The sequence below is a fragment of the Nymphaea colorata genome, chromosome 5 (genome assembly GCF_008831285.2).
Source record: "Nymphaea colorata isolate Beijing-Zhang1983 chromosome 5, ASM883128v2, whole genome shotgun sequence".
Lineage (NCBI taxonomy): Eukaryota > Viridiplantae > Streptophyta > Magnoliopsida > Nymphaeales > Nymphaeaceae > Nymphaea > Nymphaea colorata.
The window spans coordinates 24,304,078-24,323,548 of record NC_045142.1 but is presented as its reverse complement, the minus strand read 5'-3'; the positions used below and the strand labels follow the sequence as shown (position 1 = coordinate 24,323,548).

Genomic DNA, 19,471 nt, shown 5'->3' with positions numbered 1-19,471 from the left:
ACCTCAATATAAATTGATGTCAAAGTAGAATACTTGCTAGGTAAGGAAATCAAAAGAAACATTTGAAGGTGGAACCTATCTTTTCGTACATAACTTTAAAGTTACGTTCATGAGTTTGAAACTTCCTTTGCTGATTCCATGCCGTCTTACTTTTTATTTTGCCTCTCATGTGCTTCTTCATTTTCTAGAAATGTGGATGTTGTTTTCCACAGATCTAATTATAAAGATGATTATGGAGGCTTTAAACGTATAAGATCAGGAAAATTTTAAAGATTAACAGTGTTAGCTTTTTTGACTCTTAAATCTAATTTAAACATTCCCTTCCTACCAGTTTTCTTTAATTCATACATTTTAAGTATTTAACATCTATCTATATACATCAGTAAAGTTTTAGTGAAATGCAACCAGTTCGAGTCAGTTGCTGGTAAACGGCTAGTTACTTGTTTTAGTGACATTTTTACTCACTCCTTATGCTAAAAAAGGGGAAGAAAGGTTGTGTAAGTTAAAGCTCTCTTATATTTTATAAGAACGTTGGAGCCCAGAGGGCCTACAGTGGCCATGGCCTCCCTCAAATTTTTCAAAAAAGAAAAAAATCTACATGTAATTTTAAAACAATTATTTAGTCTATATAAAAGGTTTGAAAAATTATATTTCAGCCCTGTCAAAATTTGAGAACTAGAGTTCGTCCCCTTAATAAAAAAATTCGTAGTTTCACCCCTGGTTTCTTTCTCCACTTTTCCTTTTGTTTCAAGCTTTCTTCTCATTCTAATTGTCGAAAATTATACATGGTACGTTCGTGTAGTTTGATTTATTTACAGCGTTTGATTTATAAGTAAGTTTTTGTTTCATTTACTATGTTTGAAGGTTCTCCACCTAGTTCCGTTCAACTTGTGACTAAGTAGAATAATACCATTAACAATTACGGGCAGAAGCGGATGTCACCAACAAAGTTAAAAAAAACATGAAGCCCGTTTTGGAAATTATGGAAATTGCAGGCCTCTCGGAGCAAGCTAGCTTTTGGTTATCCATGGTATAGAAGGAGAACAAATTCTCATATGAAATAAGAACCAGCTTCTACCGTATACTTCAAAAAATGGCTTCACCAATTTGAATTTCTCCACATGTATCCCACACTTTTTACCAAATTCGGTTTACAAGTGAAAAAATCCTAACAAATAAATAAATTTTGAGGGCGACTTCGTAGTTATAGTCTAATAGTATGAACACACCTGCTCCAAAGGGCTCTCAGAGACGATGTTTGGCATTAGGTCCCAAAATTGGGATTAATTAGTGGAACACTTAAACAAGTGTCACATAACCCTACTCGAATATTGCTACTCTAGGTCTTCTTCTTTAGTATAGTATAGAGTATGTCCAGTAGTGGCGGAGCCACCTATAGGCTGGTGTAGGCAGTTGCCCGCACCATCGTTTAATATTTATTTTGTTATATATGCAAGTGTCCATTCAAGTATGAAAACCTGTGAATCAGTGTCTCTCCAAAAAATTTTTTAGCTCAGCAAGAGTGTGTGGTGTATTCACTATTTTGAAGATTTATGAAAAAAATGGACATTGTAGGCATTCTATTACACGTTACTTTTTTTTATTTCCCTTCTTATCTATATAGGAGGGGGCTTTCTGGTCCACCTTCTTCAAGTAAATATTACACTTGGAAGGCTTGGTTGTCAGAAGAAAAAAAAAACTTGTAACAGATAGGAAGGAAAGAAAAAGTTCAATGTTTTAAGCAAACGAAAAGCGTGTGGACCAGTGATCCAAGAGGCACCAGCTACTCAGTTTTGTCTCTCATGGACGTTTGGTAGTCGTCAAGCATATGCTTTCTTTCTCTTTCTCTCTCTCTCTCTCTCTCTATATATATATATATATATATATATATATATGTGTGTGTGGAATACGTAACAATTGCATGATTCTGCATGGTACCAAAGGGAAAGTTGGATCAGTTTCGTAGAGACGAAGACCTTGCGGATGTGATTGGCGATAATGAACCAATTGTCTCTTTTCGAAAATGAATTGTGCTTCCCCTGTTTGTGCCTTTTTCAGCTGTTCCTTTCTTAGCCACTAAGACAATGGAGGAGCAGCTGTACTGCAACTTCCTTCAATTAATTATCATTGTCTTCTACCCTCTTTGGAGTTTGGACCACCCTCTCTCTCTCTCTCTCTCTCTCTCTCTCTCTCTCTCTCTCTATATATATATATATATATATATATATATATATATATATATATATATATATAGGGCTTGCTGATCCTCAAATGGGAAAACACTTGACTTACAGGATCCAAAATGGATTGGCATAAACTGATCTTGCTTTTCAAACGTCTATCTTGATCGTGCCTAGTTCTTCACAGAATCACAATTCCACCATGTAAGAGCTTCCAATCATACTTTTGGGACTCACCCTTCTTGTGATAAATGATTCTTTTGTTCCAACATGACCGCATTCAATAAAAAAAAAAAGAGAGACTTTGTATCTTAGGTTTGTAGACTTGCCAATGACATACATATGAAAATTAAATAGTGACTTTAGCAATCAAAAGTCACCCTATTCAATCATGTGGGTTGTCTGATATATGGTTATAAATGGTTCAAATAAAAACAACGGCAAAAAAGTAATGAACTCTGTCATTATTTTACACCTTTTTCTCTTTATTTTTTTTCTTAATTGACCTTCGCCATGAAGTTGACAATCCTTATGATTAAATTGCACTATTCTCTCTCTCTCTCTCTCTCTCTCTCTATATATATATATATATATATATGAGGGAGAATAGCAAATCAAACATTGATTGTTACAAATCATTTATGCAGACCACATGAGTATGGTTAGTGAGCAGGTCTCGACGTCTGGTCTGCACCTTATGCTAGTTCTTGCTAAAAAGAACAAAGCAAGATAAACGCCACCACCGAAAGGCGTCTTTTACCAGTTTTGGAAGATGTATAAACTTATGGATTTTGTTTGTTCTCTGCGCAAAAATTGAACGAATCTGACTGGTATTTATTTTTTCTTTAAAATAACCAAACCCCGACCGTTTACACCGCTACCCGTCTTTCCTATTTCCGCTAAAAGCTCTTCCCAAGAAAAAAAAAATTAAAAAAAAAATCAATGTTAGTGCATCTTTTTCAGCAAATGGTCCTCTTCATATGCACGTAGTTCTGATTTTACATTATTTAAGAGAAAGCATGCTTAAAGAAAACTTATGGCCGTTAATTTGTTCATTAGCTGATTTTCTGCATATAACTCAGATTCTAACTATCAACATAAAAACAAAGAACTTTGAAGCAATATATGGAACATCTGCTAAAAAAAGAAAAAGAAAATCCTTGTCAATAAAATGACAGAATTCCTACCAAGAAAAGCTTCGTCCATTTAAGTTAGAAAGGAGATAACCAGCTCAGTATCCCACTTTTCAATTCTCCTTAATTAGTTGGCAAAGTCTCCAAGCAAAACTCATGGAACCCCACCATGAACTTGCAACAGTGTCTTTGCAGCCCAGCAAGGAGAGTTGATTGTAACAGTTTAGAATATTATGAGAAATGCGTTGTTTTATGAGTGAATGGGTTCGCAAAAGGTCTTGTTTTGTTTGAATCATCTAGGATACCCATGAACTGTAAGCATCATAATCAAATGGAAACTTTAACAGGTAAGGTTGATGATGCACCAAGTTTGAACTGGAAGAATTTCATAAAGCAAAAGCAAGGAGGAAATCAAAGAAATTCCTTCTCCACTTCCAAAACTCATCCGGCCATGGAAAGATATTCCAACCATGAACTAACTCCTTATCAATTGGGAACAAATGTCAAGCCAAGGAACATTGAAAAGCCAAAAAGTTTGAGATAAATACAATATAGAATTCAGGTAAACAGTGAACATATTTAGGAAGAGGAAAAGGAAAATTGGACCAGTTCTCTTGTTGCTAACCTTCTTGAGGTAACAACTCAAAAACTAAGACGATCTTTCCTTATGCTAATCCTCTCTCTCTCTCTCTCTCTCTCTCTCTCAAAGGAAAATTGGACCAGTTCTCTTGTTGCTAACCTTCTTGAGGTAACAACTCAAAAACTAAGACGATCTTTCCTTATGCTAATTCTCTCTCTCTCTCTCTCTCTCTCTCTATATATATATATATATATATATATATATATATATAAGTTGCTTAAAACTAGACGACTTAGGTAAAAGACAAAAAACCAGATCCATTAAAATTAATTATCCAGCTTTTTTCTTTTTACAATCTAACCTCATAGATATGAACTTAAAAGTGATTTGGTGAGAAACATATATTAGGTCAGTCATTTTCTTAGTTAAATAATGTCTTTTTAATAATAAAAAAATGAACGTCTGTATAACATTAAAATTTTCATAAATATCATTTTGCTTACAAAATGACTTGGAGTAAGCATAATTTGTCCTAAACTAATGTTTATAAACACATTGATTAAAACACTTTTTAAACATGCACCATGACAAACAGAGAGAACAAGCCTAAGAAAGAAAGTTTGGCCGACATGGTAGAAGTAACAGACCAAATACTGCATGCGTTGTGTACACTAAAGTGTTCTATCTCAAAAAAGAAAAAAAGCACTTCAGATGGTGATCTTCAGAATTTGTCCCCTGCAAATTAGGTTTCAAGTTGGACGACAGCAGCCTACCGCCGAAAGAAAAGAGCATCACGTTTGCTATGTAAATAGCCTTTTGACCAGTGCTATCCCTCGCGAAGTAGATAATAAGCATTGGCAATCGCCACCACACCATGGCCACAACAGGCACACATTCATTAGTTCTCTTAAAGAGAAAGGGGAATAGAAAAAGAATCCAAGAAAATCGAGAAGAAATTGGCTTCCATACAGTTTTTCTCAATAATCCCGTTTTTGGAGATACATGTTAACTAAGTGAACAAAAATTCGAACCTACACTGGTTGAGCCCTTCACTATGACCGGTAAGATGATTCGACTACAAAATTAGTGTTTTTTACCAAATCATGCACATATGTAAACCATAAGACTGGGTCATCACCAAAGTAGAACATATACAGCTATAATTTGACCTCTTCAAAAATCATATCTCATTTCCCCAATTAAACTTGTTTTCTTCAAGAAGCTGACTGAGGTTCTTTGCTAGTTGAAATAACACATGCATAATGCGCGGAACAATTTCATTAGGAACCCAATGAAGTGGGAATCCAAAACAGTACCAAAACCGGAACATTTTCATTTCACAGAAATGAGAAATAAGATTTTTGACATTTACCAGCTACTCCAAAAAGAATGAACCAGTTGATTGTGCATCATCTAGCAACCTTCTTAAACTGTCAAAACACTTGTCACAGTTCGCATCAGGTATTGGTCAAACGTGCAGAGCAATTAGCAGTGCCAGTGACCGACGTGATTAGGACGATGGCAGAACTAAAGGAGGAGAAATTTCTCCAAACATTGATCTAATTAAGCTCGCCTTGGGACCAGCAAGATCAAGCTAACCTCTGTCATTGGAACTGAAACAAAAAACTTTGAGAAACTTTTAGGAACACTCAATTCAACCCAGATGCAGATCAAGGAATCCAATTTCCAACTAGTTTTGTAGTCCATGCCTGCCTTCCTCTACGAACGGACACCTCCCCACATTTTGAGCCACTACACCTCAATTGCTTATTGCATCACAAGTTCTCAGCCGTGCTTACAGGCTTACAGCACATAGTCAATGACTACAGTAAGCAGATAAGTTCTCCAACGGAACCCAAAAAGCTCATACACACGCACTCAGCGAGAGAGAGAGAGAGAGAGAGAGAGAGAGAGAGAGAGAGATGCTTCTATGCAGCTACAGAAAGATCGGATACAAATAGTAAGATTTGAATCAGTTAATAAAGAGGCCCGCTGTGAAACAAGGGGTTTTACAAAAAAAAGAACAAAAGGGGAGGAAAAAAGAAGGAACAAAGTGATGATTATCAATACATGCATGCGTGCAACGAGCATGCATGCCCATGTATAAACATACATACGTAAGTATTCGTACGTACCGGAGATTCAAGCAAGTGGAAAGGGGCGACCGCAAGGGAGGAGCCCACACAGCTATTCACGCATGCGCGGAGTCAAAATGTCGTGGAGGAGGCCGTAGTCTCGCTGCTGCAGCGGGGCGGCAGCGGCTACTGACGTGCGGAGCGCGTGCGAGCCTAAGGCATATTGAGGTCTCTGCTGCTGTTGTTGTTGTTGCTGCTGCTGCAACAGATGAGGGGTGGGCGGGTGGGTTAGCAACTGCGTCGGCACCGCGGGAGTGGCGGAGTGCCGGCCTGCCGCAACCGGGCTGTGGTGAGTGTGCTGGCCTTCGTACGTGGTGATCACGATTGATGGGTCGTCGCAGGAGCGCTCCACGCGCTTCTTCACGCCACATTTCACGCTCGTGCACCGGTAGTAACTTCTGTTCCAAGCAACACCCAACGTCCACATAATCACAAATCATGCTTTCAAGAAAATCTCATATTTAACATCGAGATATTCCAGGATTTTGGGTTTTCTGGAGAAACCATAAGAGACTTTTGGGAATTAATATCACATGTAGGTTCTTATAAAATCAACATGGTAAAAGTCAATACTGGACAAGAAATCGAAGATTTTATTCACCGGCCGGCTCAACATCATGATAGAACTTTATACATAAACGAAGCCCCAACAAAAAGCATCATCAAAGACAACCAGCATATAAGGCGGCTGATTATGGAACGCCGCAAAAATATCATTAGAACGTTTGAAATGCCACTGGATTTGCGGAGCTTATTATAAAAAAAAGGTTTTAATTTCAAAAGATGATCACAAGTACAATAAATACGACAAGTCAAACAGACCAACTAGGCATTTCTCGTCGTCAAGGAACTTGAGATTTGTTTTTATCCTGAAAAAATGTGTAGCGTCTAATTTCTAATATATAGACATCGAAGATATTATATTATTAGAGATATTGTCTAAATTTTAAATTAATATTTTTTCTTTCTCTTGGGTTTGGGCAGTGATAGAAAAGGAAGACCCAGGAATCAAACATGTGTCGCCTCAGTTTGAATGTTCTAAACAACGCGATCTCGTCAGCCAATTACGTAGTAGATATCTTCTGAAAAAAAATGCAACAGATTTTCTAAGATGTTTTAACAAGGGAGGGGATTTTTCATAGCTTTATTATGGTGAATCTTCACTAAGTTCAAGATTGTTGTGAGGGAGTCATTGCCCTTTCAAGGAACTTAGAATCTCGCAATTAAGGAAGATTAATCTTCGGATATGTAAAGAGATAGCTTCTTCTTGACGTCTCGAATTACTTGGATGGATTCATGGATTGATGTTCATCAATTTCTTACAGTTCCTCAACGGTTAAGAGGAACGATACCCTAATTTATCTCCGTCCCAGTTGAAAGAGGAATCTATTCCTCATCCAGATAACCGACGAACGTCCGTTGCGAGCGAAAGAAGAGAGAGAGAGGAAGAGAGAGAGAGAGAGAGAAGGCGAATCGAGATGTACCGAGGGAAGGGGCTGTTCTTTACGGCCTTCTGTCCGTATTTCCGCCATCGGTAACCGTCCTCGAGGTGGTCGACGTCGCTTCTCGTCATGAAGGCGAAACGAGGCTCTCTCTCACGCTTGGTTCCCTTCTTCTTCGGCTTCCGATCTCTGCAACGATTACAGGAAGCTCAGTTGAACAGGAAATGAAAATCACTGGACCTCCGTACAGAGAAAAAGGATCTCGAGAGCGGACTGTGGCAAGTTCAACTGAATCAAAACAAAAGGAAAGAGATAGAAGACGCCCCTTACCAAACGCCCCCCCATTAAAGAAGCTAGGGTTTACCGCCAAAGTCAATAGAAAAACGAAGTCAATGGGAAACGAGACAAAAAGAAAACATCCACGACAAACTTATACGACTAAAAAAACGGCAATTCCACAATATGCTTGAGAAAAATCACGCTAAGAGCCACAAATAACTCATCAGAATGACATTCTTATCTAGATTGACGGAAGATAATGAGACCGCAAGAGAGAGAAAAAAGGACACTTCGAGCAAGTGCAAAAACCAAAAAATTACACATATCAACAGATCAACAAAAAAAAACAGGAAGAATAACAGGAATTTCATCGGTGGGAAAGGATAAGAATCCGATCAAAATTTTCCCAACAAATAGCGAATTTTTTTTTTCCGAAAATCGGAAGAAACGGAAATCACTAAAAAGCTGAGAGAGAGCGCTCACGATCTCTTCTCCTTCTCCTGCTGCGCATTCGCCGCCAGCCGATCCTTCCCCTCTCGTGAATTGCTCTCATCGTCGTTGGCCTCCGCCGACGAAGACGAGGCCGACGAGTTCGGCGTCGGCGGCACGGTGGACGACGCGTCCGTAAGTTCGACCCCCTCACTAGAATTGATCGCCGGCGACGGCGAAGAGATTCCACCCTTGAAGTCCTGCTGCAACCCTGAACCGATGAAGGAAGCTGAGAAGTCTGAAACCCCGAGCAGCTCCATGAAGCCCGTCGTCCTCTCCCGTCCCTCCAAGAAGTCGATATCCGCGGCGAACGGAAGCCCCATCAGAAAATTTTCCGGCACGACCATCGGCCGTGCAGCCATCGTCGACGGGTTCTCCATCCCCTCGGCCCTCTCCATCCCTACGACGCCACGTCCCTTTTTGAACCCTCTCTCTCTCTCCCCGAATCTCACCGTCACCCTCTCAGACCCCTTACCATTTACCGCCATTCTCTCTCACCCCTCTCTTTCTCTCCCTTCATAAAGAGACCGCGAAGCGAGAAACACTCGAAAGCGAAGGGAGTAAATTAGCGTAAAGCTGCGCTAAATTTCGGATATTACAATCAGCGACATATAGATCGAATTTCTGTTCAGAATACCGCCAATCTTATGAGAGCGATTGTTTTATGAATCTAATTTAAAACAAAAACATATTCACAAAACATTTGCCCAGGAGCTTTGCAAATCTTTCCTAATTTTTGAGTATATTTAAGTAATACTCACAAAGTGTTTAATATGAAATTGTTTGACAAATAAAACATATGAAATTGTTTGACAAATAAAACACTTTGTGCATTTTATAAATCTGTCTTAAATATTAAGTGTAAAAGAGACTCTTACCCTTGAAATAGTGAAGATCTAATATATTATTATGCATTCTAATGTGATTAGTAGCAAGTGTTTATTTTCTTAGATAAAAAATGTGGACTCATAACCTTTTTTTTTTTTTCACCTTCACCAAATATTTTAGTCTAATGCACTAGCTATTTTGTATTTAGAAAAAGGATCTAAAACCTATTAGTGTTTGTGTAATTAACAAATCAGAGGATTACGACCCACGGCCCAAAAAAGATCTAGTTGTTGCGCTCACTCGGTTTAGCGGCTATGAAAATCAAATTAGAGATGTTATTTTTTAAGTAGCGGTAACCTAACCAGCTATGTTATGCCTTTATCGAAATGACTTTTAGAGTCATGAGTTTTCAAATGATCATGAAAAAAATTAAACCCCACTTTTAGCTTTTTCTCTCAAAATTTGAATGATTATTAGTAGACCTTTCAAAGTCGAAAGTTTTTTCATCACCGGTTTTAGTTTCCATGAGCATTGTTTGTAAGAATCCATTCATGTTAAAAACTAGTTAGGAAAGAAAACAATTGATTTCTTTAACCTTTTTCTTGTTTTTGTTTTTAATGAAGGATGGGAGTCTCAGTAGAGTTGCAGCGGGAGACCAACCATTTCTGGGGCGTGTTTGATAACTGGAAAACTTTATCTTGGATGGCTTATCTCTAACAATTTCAACGTTCAAAATAGTTCCCTTTTCACGACCGGCTATTTTCCTTTTTTTTTTTCACCTTTTTTTTGTTGTTAAGGGGCGTTTGATGACTTGGAATTTTGGTTCTTGGATCAAATTTCCACCTCAATCTGGACTTTGATGTCACTGGAATTCCAGTTTGCCGTGTTTGACAGCATAAAATTTTGATTCCGGAATTTTTGTGATTCCTTTTTTTATCTAAGCAGGGTTTGAATAGATAAGCCTCCATATTATAAAATTTTGAATAAGCGACAAACCACACATAAATAAATATAACGATTTCCTAAACGCAAAATGCTAATAGATCTCAATAAACCCAATTAATTATTTATTGGACTAAGATCCAAAAATCGGATCCAAATAACCGTATTAAAAACATCCACATGAAACAAGTCTATGCACGGAATCACAAATTAAACAACAAGTTATCTTCGATAAGTCCCCCCTTGTTTGATAGAGACATGCAAACCCCCGCATTCTTCGATAATTGCCTTACAAACGATAATACATTTCTGCAAACATAGATAATGCAGCACGTCTTTATGCTTACCCGTATCAGAATGCGTGTAACGTATATTTAAAATACATAGAACTTATATGAAATCACACGTATGACAAATAATCAAAGGCGTCAAGTTGAAAACTTTACATATATATATATAATTTGCTACCTCTATGGTTGAATGTTTTTTATTATATATATATATATATATATATATATGGCCCGTATATTATTTTTTTTGTTCTTTTTTAATTAAAAAATAGTTAAATATATTTCAGCCTAATCTGAAAAATAAAAAAAAATATGGCAGTATATATAGTTTATTGTACCAGTGTTGGCGACGTTTAAGACACTCCGCGGATCTTGACAGCCTCTCGACGGACTCGTGCCGACTCGGCGATCGTAGTGTGCCGGAAAGTCCTTGGATTCTGCTTCATTGCCGCCCTCCTTTCACACGCGCGACCGATTGCGCGTCCCCGGGGCGGCGGAAGAGGCTGTCGTGACGAGAGCCGGCGGCAATTTCCGCCAGTTTATCGGCGGGGCACGCGGATGCCGCCGCTTGCGTGCAGCGCCGGCCGTCCTCCGCCGCCCGCACCGACATTTCTTTGTCCCTAACACGCCGCCCACGAGCTGACGTGGGGACGCGTCCTTCCTCCTCTGTTAGCTGGGCCCCGCACCTGGGCGGACTTCTTAAAAACGTAAAAGTTTCTTCTATTTATTTTAAATGAAGTTTTATTTTGATACGAAAATTCGATTCCATAAGACTCGTTTATCAGCTTCTTTTAGGTTTGGATCTGGATCCAGATAGAAACTTCATATTTTAAGAACGATCCAAATATTTATTTTTTTTATACTTTGTTGAACCTTAGCTAAGTCTTCTGATTAATATTCGTTTGGAAAGTGGATATCAATCTTGGATATGGTTGCCTTTTATACAAATCAGAGTAGATGGTATCTAACCACAGCTCAAATGGACTTGGCATTTAATTAGACGGACTCAAATCTGCTCCATATCCTAAGAATCTGAAATTATAAAATTAAGTCACAACTAAATGGAAAACATCACAATAAATATCTTGAGTGTGAAATTGTTTTTGGTTACCGTATGAAAAAAGGAAAAAAGCCACCGACAAGACCACTTTTTGGTTGGTAGCTAATTTATTACATTCAAAACTATATGTTTATTTTTATGATATATATATATATATATATATTTGAGAGATTTTTCAATTTAATTTTTATATGTACAATTTAACTTTTTTTAAAAATCGGTAGCCCATATGATTCAATTATGTGATGTACATGTCTGCAGCCAAGAGAAACCCACCTGTTTGGATGAGGAAAACTGTAAGATTGAAAAATCTTAAAAGTTCAAACGTGTAAGTGAAATTTTACGAATTGCCAAACATAAGACCATCAAACAAACTCAATATTTTGTGGGGCCGATTCAAATGTTCTTATTATCAATTGTCTACTAATATCACATATAAGATTTTTGCTTATATTTCAAATCATATAGTTTTGAATGTTCTAAGATATAGTCGTCAAATCAATTGAAGAGAATACAGACAACATATTTCATTACATACCTTTGTCTTTCATGTATGCTGGGTTTATAAAATATACGGTGTAACTAAATATGAAGTTCAAGTAATAACCCTCCAATGTTGTCATAATTTACAATATGGTATGATGGGTGATTAATACGACCTGGGCCATATATGTTTATAATAACACAGGTTTCCAATGTTGAGATCTTTAATGCCAAGGAACGACCTTCCTTTAAATTGACATATGATGAAAGGTCAAAAGTGGTGAAATTATCCTTATGGTGGGGTCAACAACAAGCTCGACTAAACGAGTTTGAGCCGAGTCGTTTGCTTAACGAGTTGAGCTCGAGTTCATGAGTCGGCTCATTCAAATAATCGAGTCGAGTTCGAGTTCACTAAACTCGAACTGTTAAAGCTCGACTTGACTCGAAAATGATGTGTTGCGATTTTTTAAATATCCAACTCATTTTTTAATTAAAAAAACCGGTATATTGACGTTAATTAATTATTAAGTTTTTACAAAAGCTCCTTTAAGTTTGTTGAGTCGAACTCGATTTATGCCAAAGTAATAGTCCATATATTCTAACGAGTTTGTTGATCCCTAATTTAGTTGAACTTGAGTTCAACATGTAACTGTCGATTCGAGCTCGAACTGCTTCTATCGAGCTATTCTCGAGCTTGAGCTGAACTCGAGGTTTCATTAGTCGAGCTGAGCTTGAACTGACTGAACTCGGGCTCGTGTTCACCCCTATCCTCATGGGGATGGTGAAAGTCTCTTGTTTGAGTGTTAGGATAATCAATTTCCTAAAAAAAAGCAAGGTACGTGTGCAGGGCAGAGAGGTAGATCTAGAAGTTTTTTGTTGTAGAGGCGAAACTATAAATTCAAAATTTTAACATGGACCAAAATAGAAAATTTTAAATTATATATGTATATATTAAACTAAACTTTTTAAGATTTAATTACAATTTTTTAAAATCTGAGGTGGGGCCAAAGTCCCCGGGGTCTCCCCTCGTGCAAGGCACTCAAGAATACACCAAAAGCATGCCTAGACTTTGAGGGGGCACAGTGAATAACGAAAGGTTCAGCTCTTTTGTAGAAAAGTAGGATGAAATATTCATCTTACTGGTAGTAGAGTTATAGTTATGGTGTGACTTGTGTGGGCAGTTGCCACACCAGCTCTTCAAAAATGCCATTGCAATGAAAGTAGATCCGGCTTTCGCCAAATGCAATGCCTACACCAGACCCGTCTTAGGGACTCAAAATGTCCTTCAGCTAAAAAATTCTGGCTGCGCCGCCACCTCTTTAACATACACATATAAGAAAATGACTGTCTTGTTTCATATAATTTAAATATTTACATATTTTTAGTTTGGCATAGATTGGTAAAAGAAGATGGCAGCGTGGGCCTTATAATTATTTTCATATATTTTTTTTTTGGGGTATTAAGTTTAAAACTGTATTGTCGCGTGGTTGAGATTGTTGACTTGGTGTTATGGACAAGGTTGGAGACAGGGACCAGAACGGCCCATTAATGATTCTTAGCTTTCTTCCACTATGAACCCTAGAAACGTCGCTTTAACGGTCAAAGTCAATGCCCGACCTGGCCCTACTTCCCCATGTTTAGTGAAAAAGGTCTATTCGTTGGCCCAACCACATAATTGCAACATGCCAACCAATATCTAGCTTTTGAAAGAAACTGTTATATATATATATATATATATATATATATATATATTAGATATAGATCGAACCATGTTAGAGATAAACTCAGACCACTCAAGATTGATTATTGAAACACATTTTTATGCAACCCAATCGTATAGATATGATATTAGTAATGTTTTAATGAAAATCATACACTAAATTAGTCATTTCTGAGTTTAACTTGCTTCTATAGCAATCAAAAAATGAACGGCTCTTATTTAATAATATAAAACTCAATATTTTTCTTTAAAAACAAACAACTTGAACTTAAGCATATTATATGTTCAATTAGTTCTTATAAGCACATCAAAAATGTTAATATGTTGCCTAAAATATTTCCCTAAAAGAATTTAAGAGGTATGTCTTCTTATCCCTAAGTAGTATGGCATATACCAATATATAAATATATTTATATCCGAACATTTCCGTAATGACAAGCTCGTTGACGTATTGAAAAGAAATGAGTTTCATGAATCACTAAGCTGTCGTGAAGGGGAGATGTTTGAATGGTGCTTTGATACGCATTGATCATAGTAATCAATTTGAACAAGGCCACTTGATGGATGAAAGGTTTGAGATGGAGACAATTTGACGTACATTGGCTGGCCTGAGCCGTCCATGGTGGGTCACGCAAACTTTAGTGGTTCTACAAGGTTGGGACCCAGTTGGCCCTTACCCAATCAACATCATGGGTGCGTATGCTTAATGGAGTACATACAAATGCATAAATTTGACCGTGCAAGTTGCCTGCTGAGCTTCATGGTTGACTCGGTTCATTCATTCTTTTTTTTTTTTTTCTTTTTCTTTTTTTTAAGGGTGAGTGGTTTTATTCACTGGTCATAAGAAAGGTCATTGGCTCCCCCTTACGGGTGAACAACGAGTTGAGCTACTCAAACTCGACTCGTTAAAGCTCGCCTCGTGAACGAGTTCGAGCCGAGTCATTTGCTTAAAGAGTCGAGCTCGAGTTCGTACGTCGACTCGTTCAAATAATCGAGTTGAGTTCGAGCTCAACACGTAACTGCCAAGTCGAGCTCGAGCCTTAATCAAGTTGATATATTCAATTAATCGAGTCGAGCTGGAACTCCACACGTAACGATGGATATCAATTCTATTCAAACGAGTTTGTCGAGTCTTGATCGAGTCGAGCTCGAACTCAACACGTCACAATCAATATCAATTATATTCAAACGAGTTTGTCGAGCCTTAATCGAGTCGAACTCAAGCTCAACACATAATTATGAATATCAATTCTATTCAAACAAGTTTGTCGAGCTTTAATCGAGTCGAGATCGAGCTCGAGCTACTTTCATAGGGCTATTCTCGAGTTCAAGCCGAGTCGAGCTCGAGGTTTCATTAATCGAGCCAAGCTTGAGCTGACTGAACTCAGGCTCAACTAGGCGCATGTTCACCCCTACTCCCCTTATTATGCCTCACCCTCAAGGTTCACAAAACTTGCTTGGATAGCTATTACTGTTTAGATGAAAAACACATTGGGATTTGACAGTGACCAACCTAAGATTTCAAGCCAAAGTCCCTTCATAAGGTGAACTGCCTTGCTGCTCCATCTTTCTGCAAATCGACGTCGCATTGAACCACTTGTGGTGATCTTGATTGAGTTGTTTCCATGTTGGAATGGCATGCTTGTACATTAAGGAGTCGTTTGGTAATGAAAATAGTAATAAACTGTTTCATATATCTATCTCAAAGATTGGGGCAAATTCATTAGATAATGTTATCTAATATTTTAAAAATGTCTTATTTTTTAAAGCAGATCCATGAAAAGGTTTTCCTGTTGTCATAAATGCCAAACAACCCCTAAATTTATGGTCAAACTTACTATATACATATTTAGCCATCTTAGAAAAATTCTTTTTTCTTATCAAAATATCATAGCAATAATTGAATTATATATATATATATATATATATATATATATATATATATATATATAATTATGCTTTGCAAGCTTACTATTTATTTAGGTATTAATCTTTGAACTTTTGTACTTTCTTTTTCGGTTTAGCATAAGGAAATCTTACCACCCGAGTGAAGACCTAAGCCTTCCCCAAAGGTTTGTGGTTGCATTCGGTGCTTCAAGAAGGTGTTTTTGTTATGCTTCAACTTGCATATCAATGTATTCTTTTTGCAACACAAAGTATTGACGCTACCGAAGTTCATAAATGAAAACTAACAATTCGGCATCGAACTACAGGCCCACACACATGGTTGGACAGGCGGCGCTACTGTTCTTGCTATTCTAGACATCCCATGTTCCATTCCTTACATACCAAATGGTGCAATAAAGCTAAAGAAGAACACTTGTGGATTATATTGTCCGAAATATTAATTTAATTTTTTATATTAAATTTTTTTATGAATTTTGATTAGAAATGAAAGAGCTCTTCGTGGGGCCTGTTTGCATAGTCATACCAATGTGATTGTCCATACTTTCTTGGGCATCCAGATTCACCTCCATGGGCGCACCAGCGGCCAAAAGCGAGCATCTTCTTAGTGGGCAAAGTAAAGAGATAAGAGAAGAATCATATTAAGGTCAAATCTTGGCTTATCGGGTCCGTCTTAATCTTAATAAGATGCAATCTGATGAATTGAGGGAGATTTCACTCCAGTTGAACCCAAATTCGATCGAACCTATCGGATTCATAAGGGAAGAACTTGCATCGATATCTCTGATTCAATTCAAACAAAACCTAATTTAATAATCCGAATCTAAATAGAGCATGTATATGTATGCAAGACTGCAAAACGGATCCAAATCTAAATTCTTAAATAGATCTTGCCTTTTCCCATAAAGACGACTTGAATTTATATTCCAGTACACCAAATCAGACAAGTATGATTCATTAGGAGCTGTTTAGAAATAGTAACGTATTGTTATTGTTCCATACATCTGGCCCCAGAAAGAAAGACGGATTCATGGAACGATTTTTAAAGTGTCCAATAAATCTAACCAATTTTGGGTTACATGCACGAGACAATAATATTATGTTATTGTTCCTGAACAACCTCTTATCAATACTATCTGTGGGAGTTAACTCCGAAGAATAGAAACCTAACATGTTCCCTAGAGATCTTTCATCTTGAATGGTTTTCTCTTCAATGTTCTTTAACTACTAAAATTCCTTGACATTGAGAAATTGAGTAAATATTTCAATAAACTCATAAGCTTATCTTATGGTTTCAACCTAACCTAAACTTGGCCAGATTCAATCTGGTCTCGGACCAGCTTGTCCGGCCGATCAATTTAAGAAACAAACAATAACATCATTTTGATCCGATAGGGCGAAATAAAGAAAGGTAAATCATCGGGTTTTCACAACTAAGGGTGGACAACGGGCTGAGCACTTGATCTGAGACATGCTACGCTTGGGCTAAAATGGTTCGTGCAGTGTGACCGGATTGATCAAGGCTCTGGCCCTGCTGCCAAACTGTCCTATCTAGGAAGAGTGAATTTCCAACTCAAGGGAGCCTAGAAAGACTGGGTCCAATCAGTTTTCAGTAGGTTGGGTTTACAAAGGACCGGTCTGACCCACTCAATAAAATTCCGGCCTGGTGCCAGGCCGGTCCAGCCTGGCTTGATGTACACCCTTACCAAAATCCAAGTACAACCATTAACCATGCCAGAGCATGGACTCTACTCTAGCAGCTGTTCCCCAACACACACACACACACACACATATATATATATATATATATCGCACCACTTAGATCCGAAACAACAAAGTGACACTACTCACAAAATATTTAAATGAATTCTTTTATCATCAAAGCATTATCTGCTCTTGTAATAAAATGTAAGAGAGGTTTGATCAAAAACATATTCAATATACTGAAAACTTGACAAAATCCTCAAACCAAATTCATAATACATGAATCTTTATTGATAACTATCATAAAAATAAATACATACAACAGCAAAAGGCAAAGCAGAGAACAAACCCCAATTTTCTTTTTAATTTGCTCCCAGTATTGGGTGACTTTACAAACAAGTCTTTTTCTTTTTTTTTTTTTCTTTTCGGATTTCTGACCAGAGGAAATGTCTATTTGACTGAGAAACCCTTAACATGTCCAGCGGCATAAAACCTTGAGGATTCACAAGCACACCCATGGGAATCGAACCAGTGACTAGCTTTTTACCAGACGCCGAAATCCTTGAGGCCTGCACACTTAGATTCAGGTCTTTTATTTGCTTGTTGCTGTTTTATGGAAATATTTATAGCTTTGTCATTTTCTTATATATGAGGAGTCTAAGAAATGCGTCATGTTTCTGAATTTCTTTATAGGTAGGTTGTTTCTTTTCACATAGCTGTTAAGCAGGGGCCTTGAGGTAAAGTCTCTCACTTCGGGATTATGAAATACTGTACTTTTTCATATCATCTTTCTGAGTTTAGTAACGTTCTTGCCATGCAATTCTACTTGTGACTGACTGAGTAGAATACCACTAAACAGTTGTCAGCACAAAAAAATATCAACCAAATTCTAGAAAAGGTAAAAGGTTTCAGATTTTTTTTGCTTTTATATATATATAATCACTCAGTCATCTAATCATACCATAATGGATGGTTAAGAAAAAAAAAAACATGACCAAATTTTTATCATCTAGTATTAGATCACACATTGTTCTATTTGCTTGAGATGAACGACCCTGGTTACATGGCTGGGTGATTGTAGATAGTCAGAATCATTCACTCATGAATTTTTGTAGAAAGATAGATTATTATAAATTCATAAGCACATGAATTTTATGTTTAACATGATTAAGGAATCTTCTCGAGCTTCTCAAGTTAGTAAAAAAAGGGGGGGCTTTAAGTAAAACATATAGAAATTTGAATTAAATAAATTTAAAAGCCTTTTTAGGTTCAGAAATTCAATATAATATTGGCATTTTGACCTACAACACCATGGGTAGGACTGCTTTAAGGAATTGAGCTACTCGAGCTCGACCCTTGTAACAACTGAAAACTAACACAGTCGAGCTCAATTCAAGCTCAAGCTCAAGCTGAGCTTGAGCCATGTCGTTCAAAGCTCAAGTCGGGTTGAATCTGGCTCATGAACAACTCTAACCATGGGCAACAACTGCGACTAGTTAAGACTGACATCAAGTCATTGGGTGGTTAGGTCAACACATGGCTGGTATAAAGCCAGTCGTTAGTTCGATTCTTGTGGGTGTCATCTCTCGTGTAAAAAACCTAATCGATTTTAACCCCAATGATGGGAATACTAGCCTTCAAGTTTTATGCTAACAAAGTCTCTCTCAAGGCGGGTATAGTTTTCTAAGAACCTCCAAAGACAAAAAAGAATGACAATGTAACCTTGTGAAAATGGGGTTTCACTTTTTGACTTGAATCGATAGAGTGGGACAGGGTAAATTATGAACATCTAATTTGAAAACACTTATTTTGAAAGATTTCACAAAAGGGTATGGTAAAAAAAAAATTAATGAACTATATTGCCCTTCAGATTGAGTTTTCTCCTTAAGAAACACATGCACTTATAATTCATTTTTTATCTAAAAAGTGAAAAGAAGTGCCGGGAAAATTGTATGCTTAGGAAATATTCGGTAGCTTTGTCAAGCGTGCGACTATGTCTAGAGAAAGCAAGGCAACGGGGAAGAATCCTATTCCACTTTATCAAGAATCAATTATCTCTAGACCGCTTTCCATGTTATGTGGTTAAGATGGGAAAACACGATTCTCACGTTTTGCCAAATGGGTATTTTCATAATCTTATTCCAAGAATTTTCTTCAGGGTTTACTTAGACCTCGGCATCAGGCCGGCCCCACACCCGAGACACGAGCCTGAGCTCCGCTGACACTTTTAGTTTTACCTTTATAAGAAAGGGTCTATCAATAAACGCATTTTAAGTTTATTACGTACTGTTTGTCATTCCA

The 19,471-nt window shown here is 37.4% G+C and overlaps 1 protein-coding gene across 1 annotated transcript; it reads right to left on the bottom strand.

Annotated features, from left to right (window-relative positions):
- Positions 1-5,804: 5,804 nt before the first annotated feature.
- LOC116253885 (probable WRKY transcription factor 57) lies at positions 5,805-8,726 on the bottom strand. The gene is made up of 3 exons (XM_031628865.2): positions 8,233-8,726; positions 7,513-7,659; positions 5,805-6,426 (listed from the first exon to the last, which is right to left on the bottom strand). The coding sequence occupies exons 1-3, from the start codon at positions 8,724-8,726 to the stop codon at positions 6,081-6,083; spliced, it is 987 nt and encodes a 328-aa protein (XP_031484725.2). The 3' UTR covers positions 5,805-6,080.
- Positions 8,727-19,471: the final 10,745 nt, after the last annotated feature.

Bases quoted from the DNA above. Each gene is read 5' to 3' on its own strand.
- LOC116253885 (XM_031628865.2), bottom strand. From the start codon at position 8,726: ATGGCGGTAAATGGTAAGGGGTCTGAGAGGGTGACGGTGAGATTCGGG. The intron at 7,660-8,232 runs GTGAGCGCTCTC...TAATCGTTGCAG, and splicing joins CAGGAGAAGGAGAAGAGATC to AGATCGGAAGCCGAAGAAGA. The intron at 6,427-7,512 runs GTACATCTCGAT...TGCTTGGAACAG, and splicing joins AAGAACAGCCCCTTCCCTCG to AAGTTACTACCGGTGCACGA.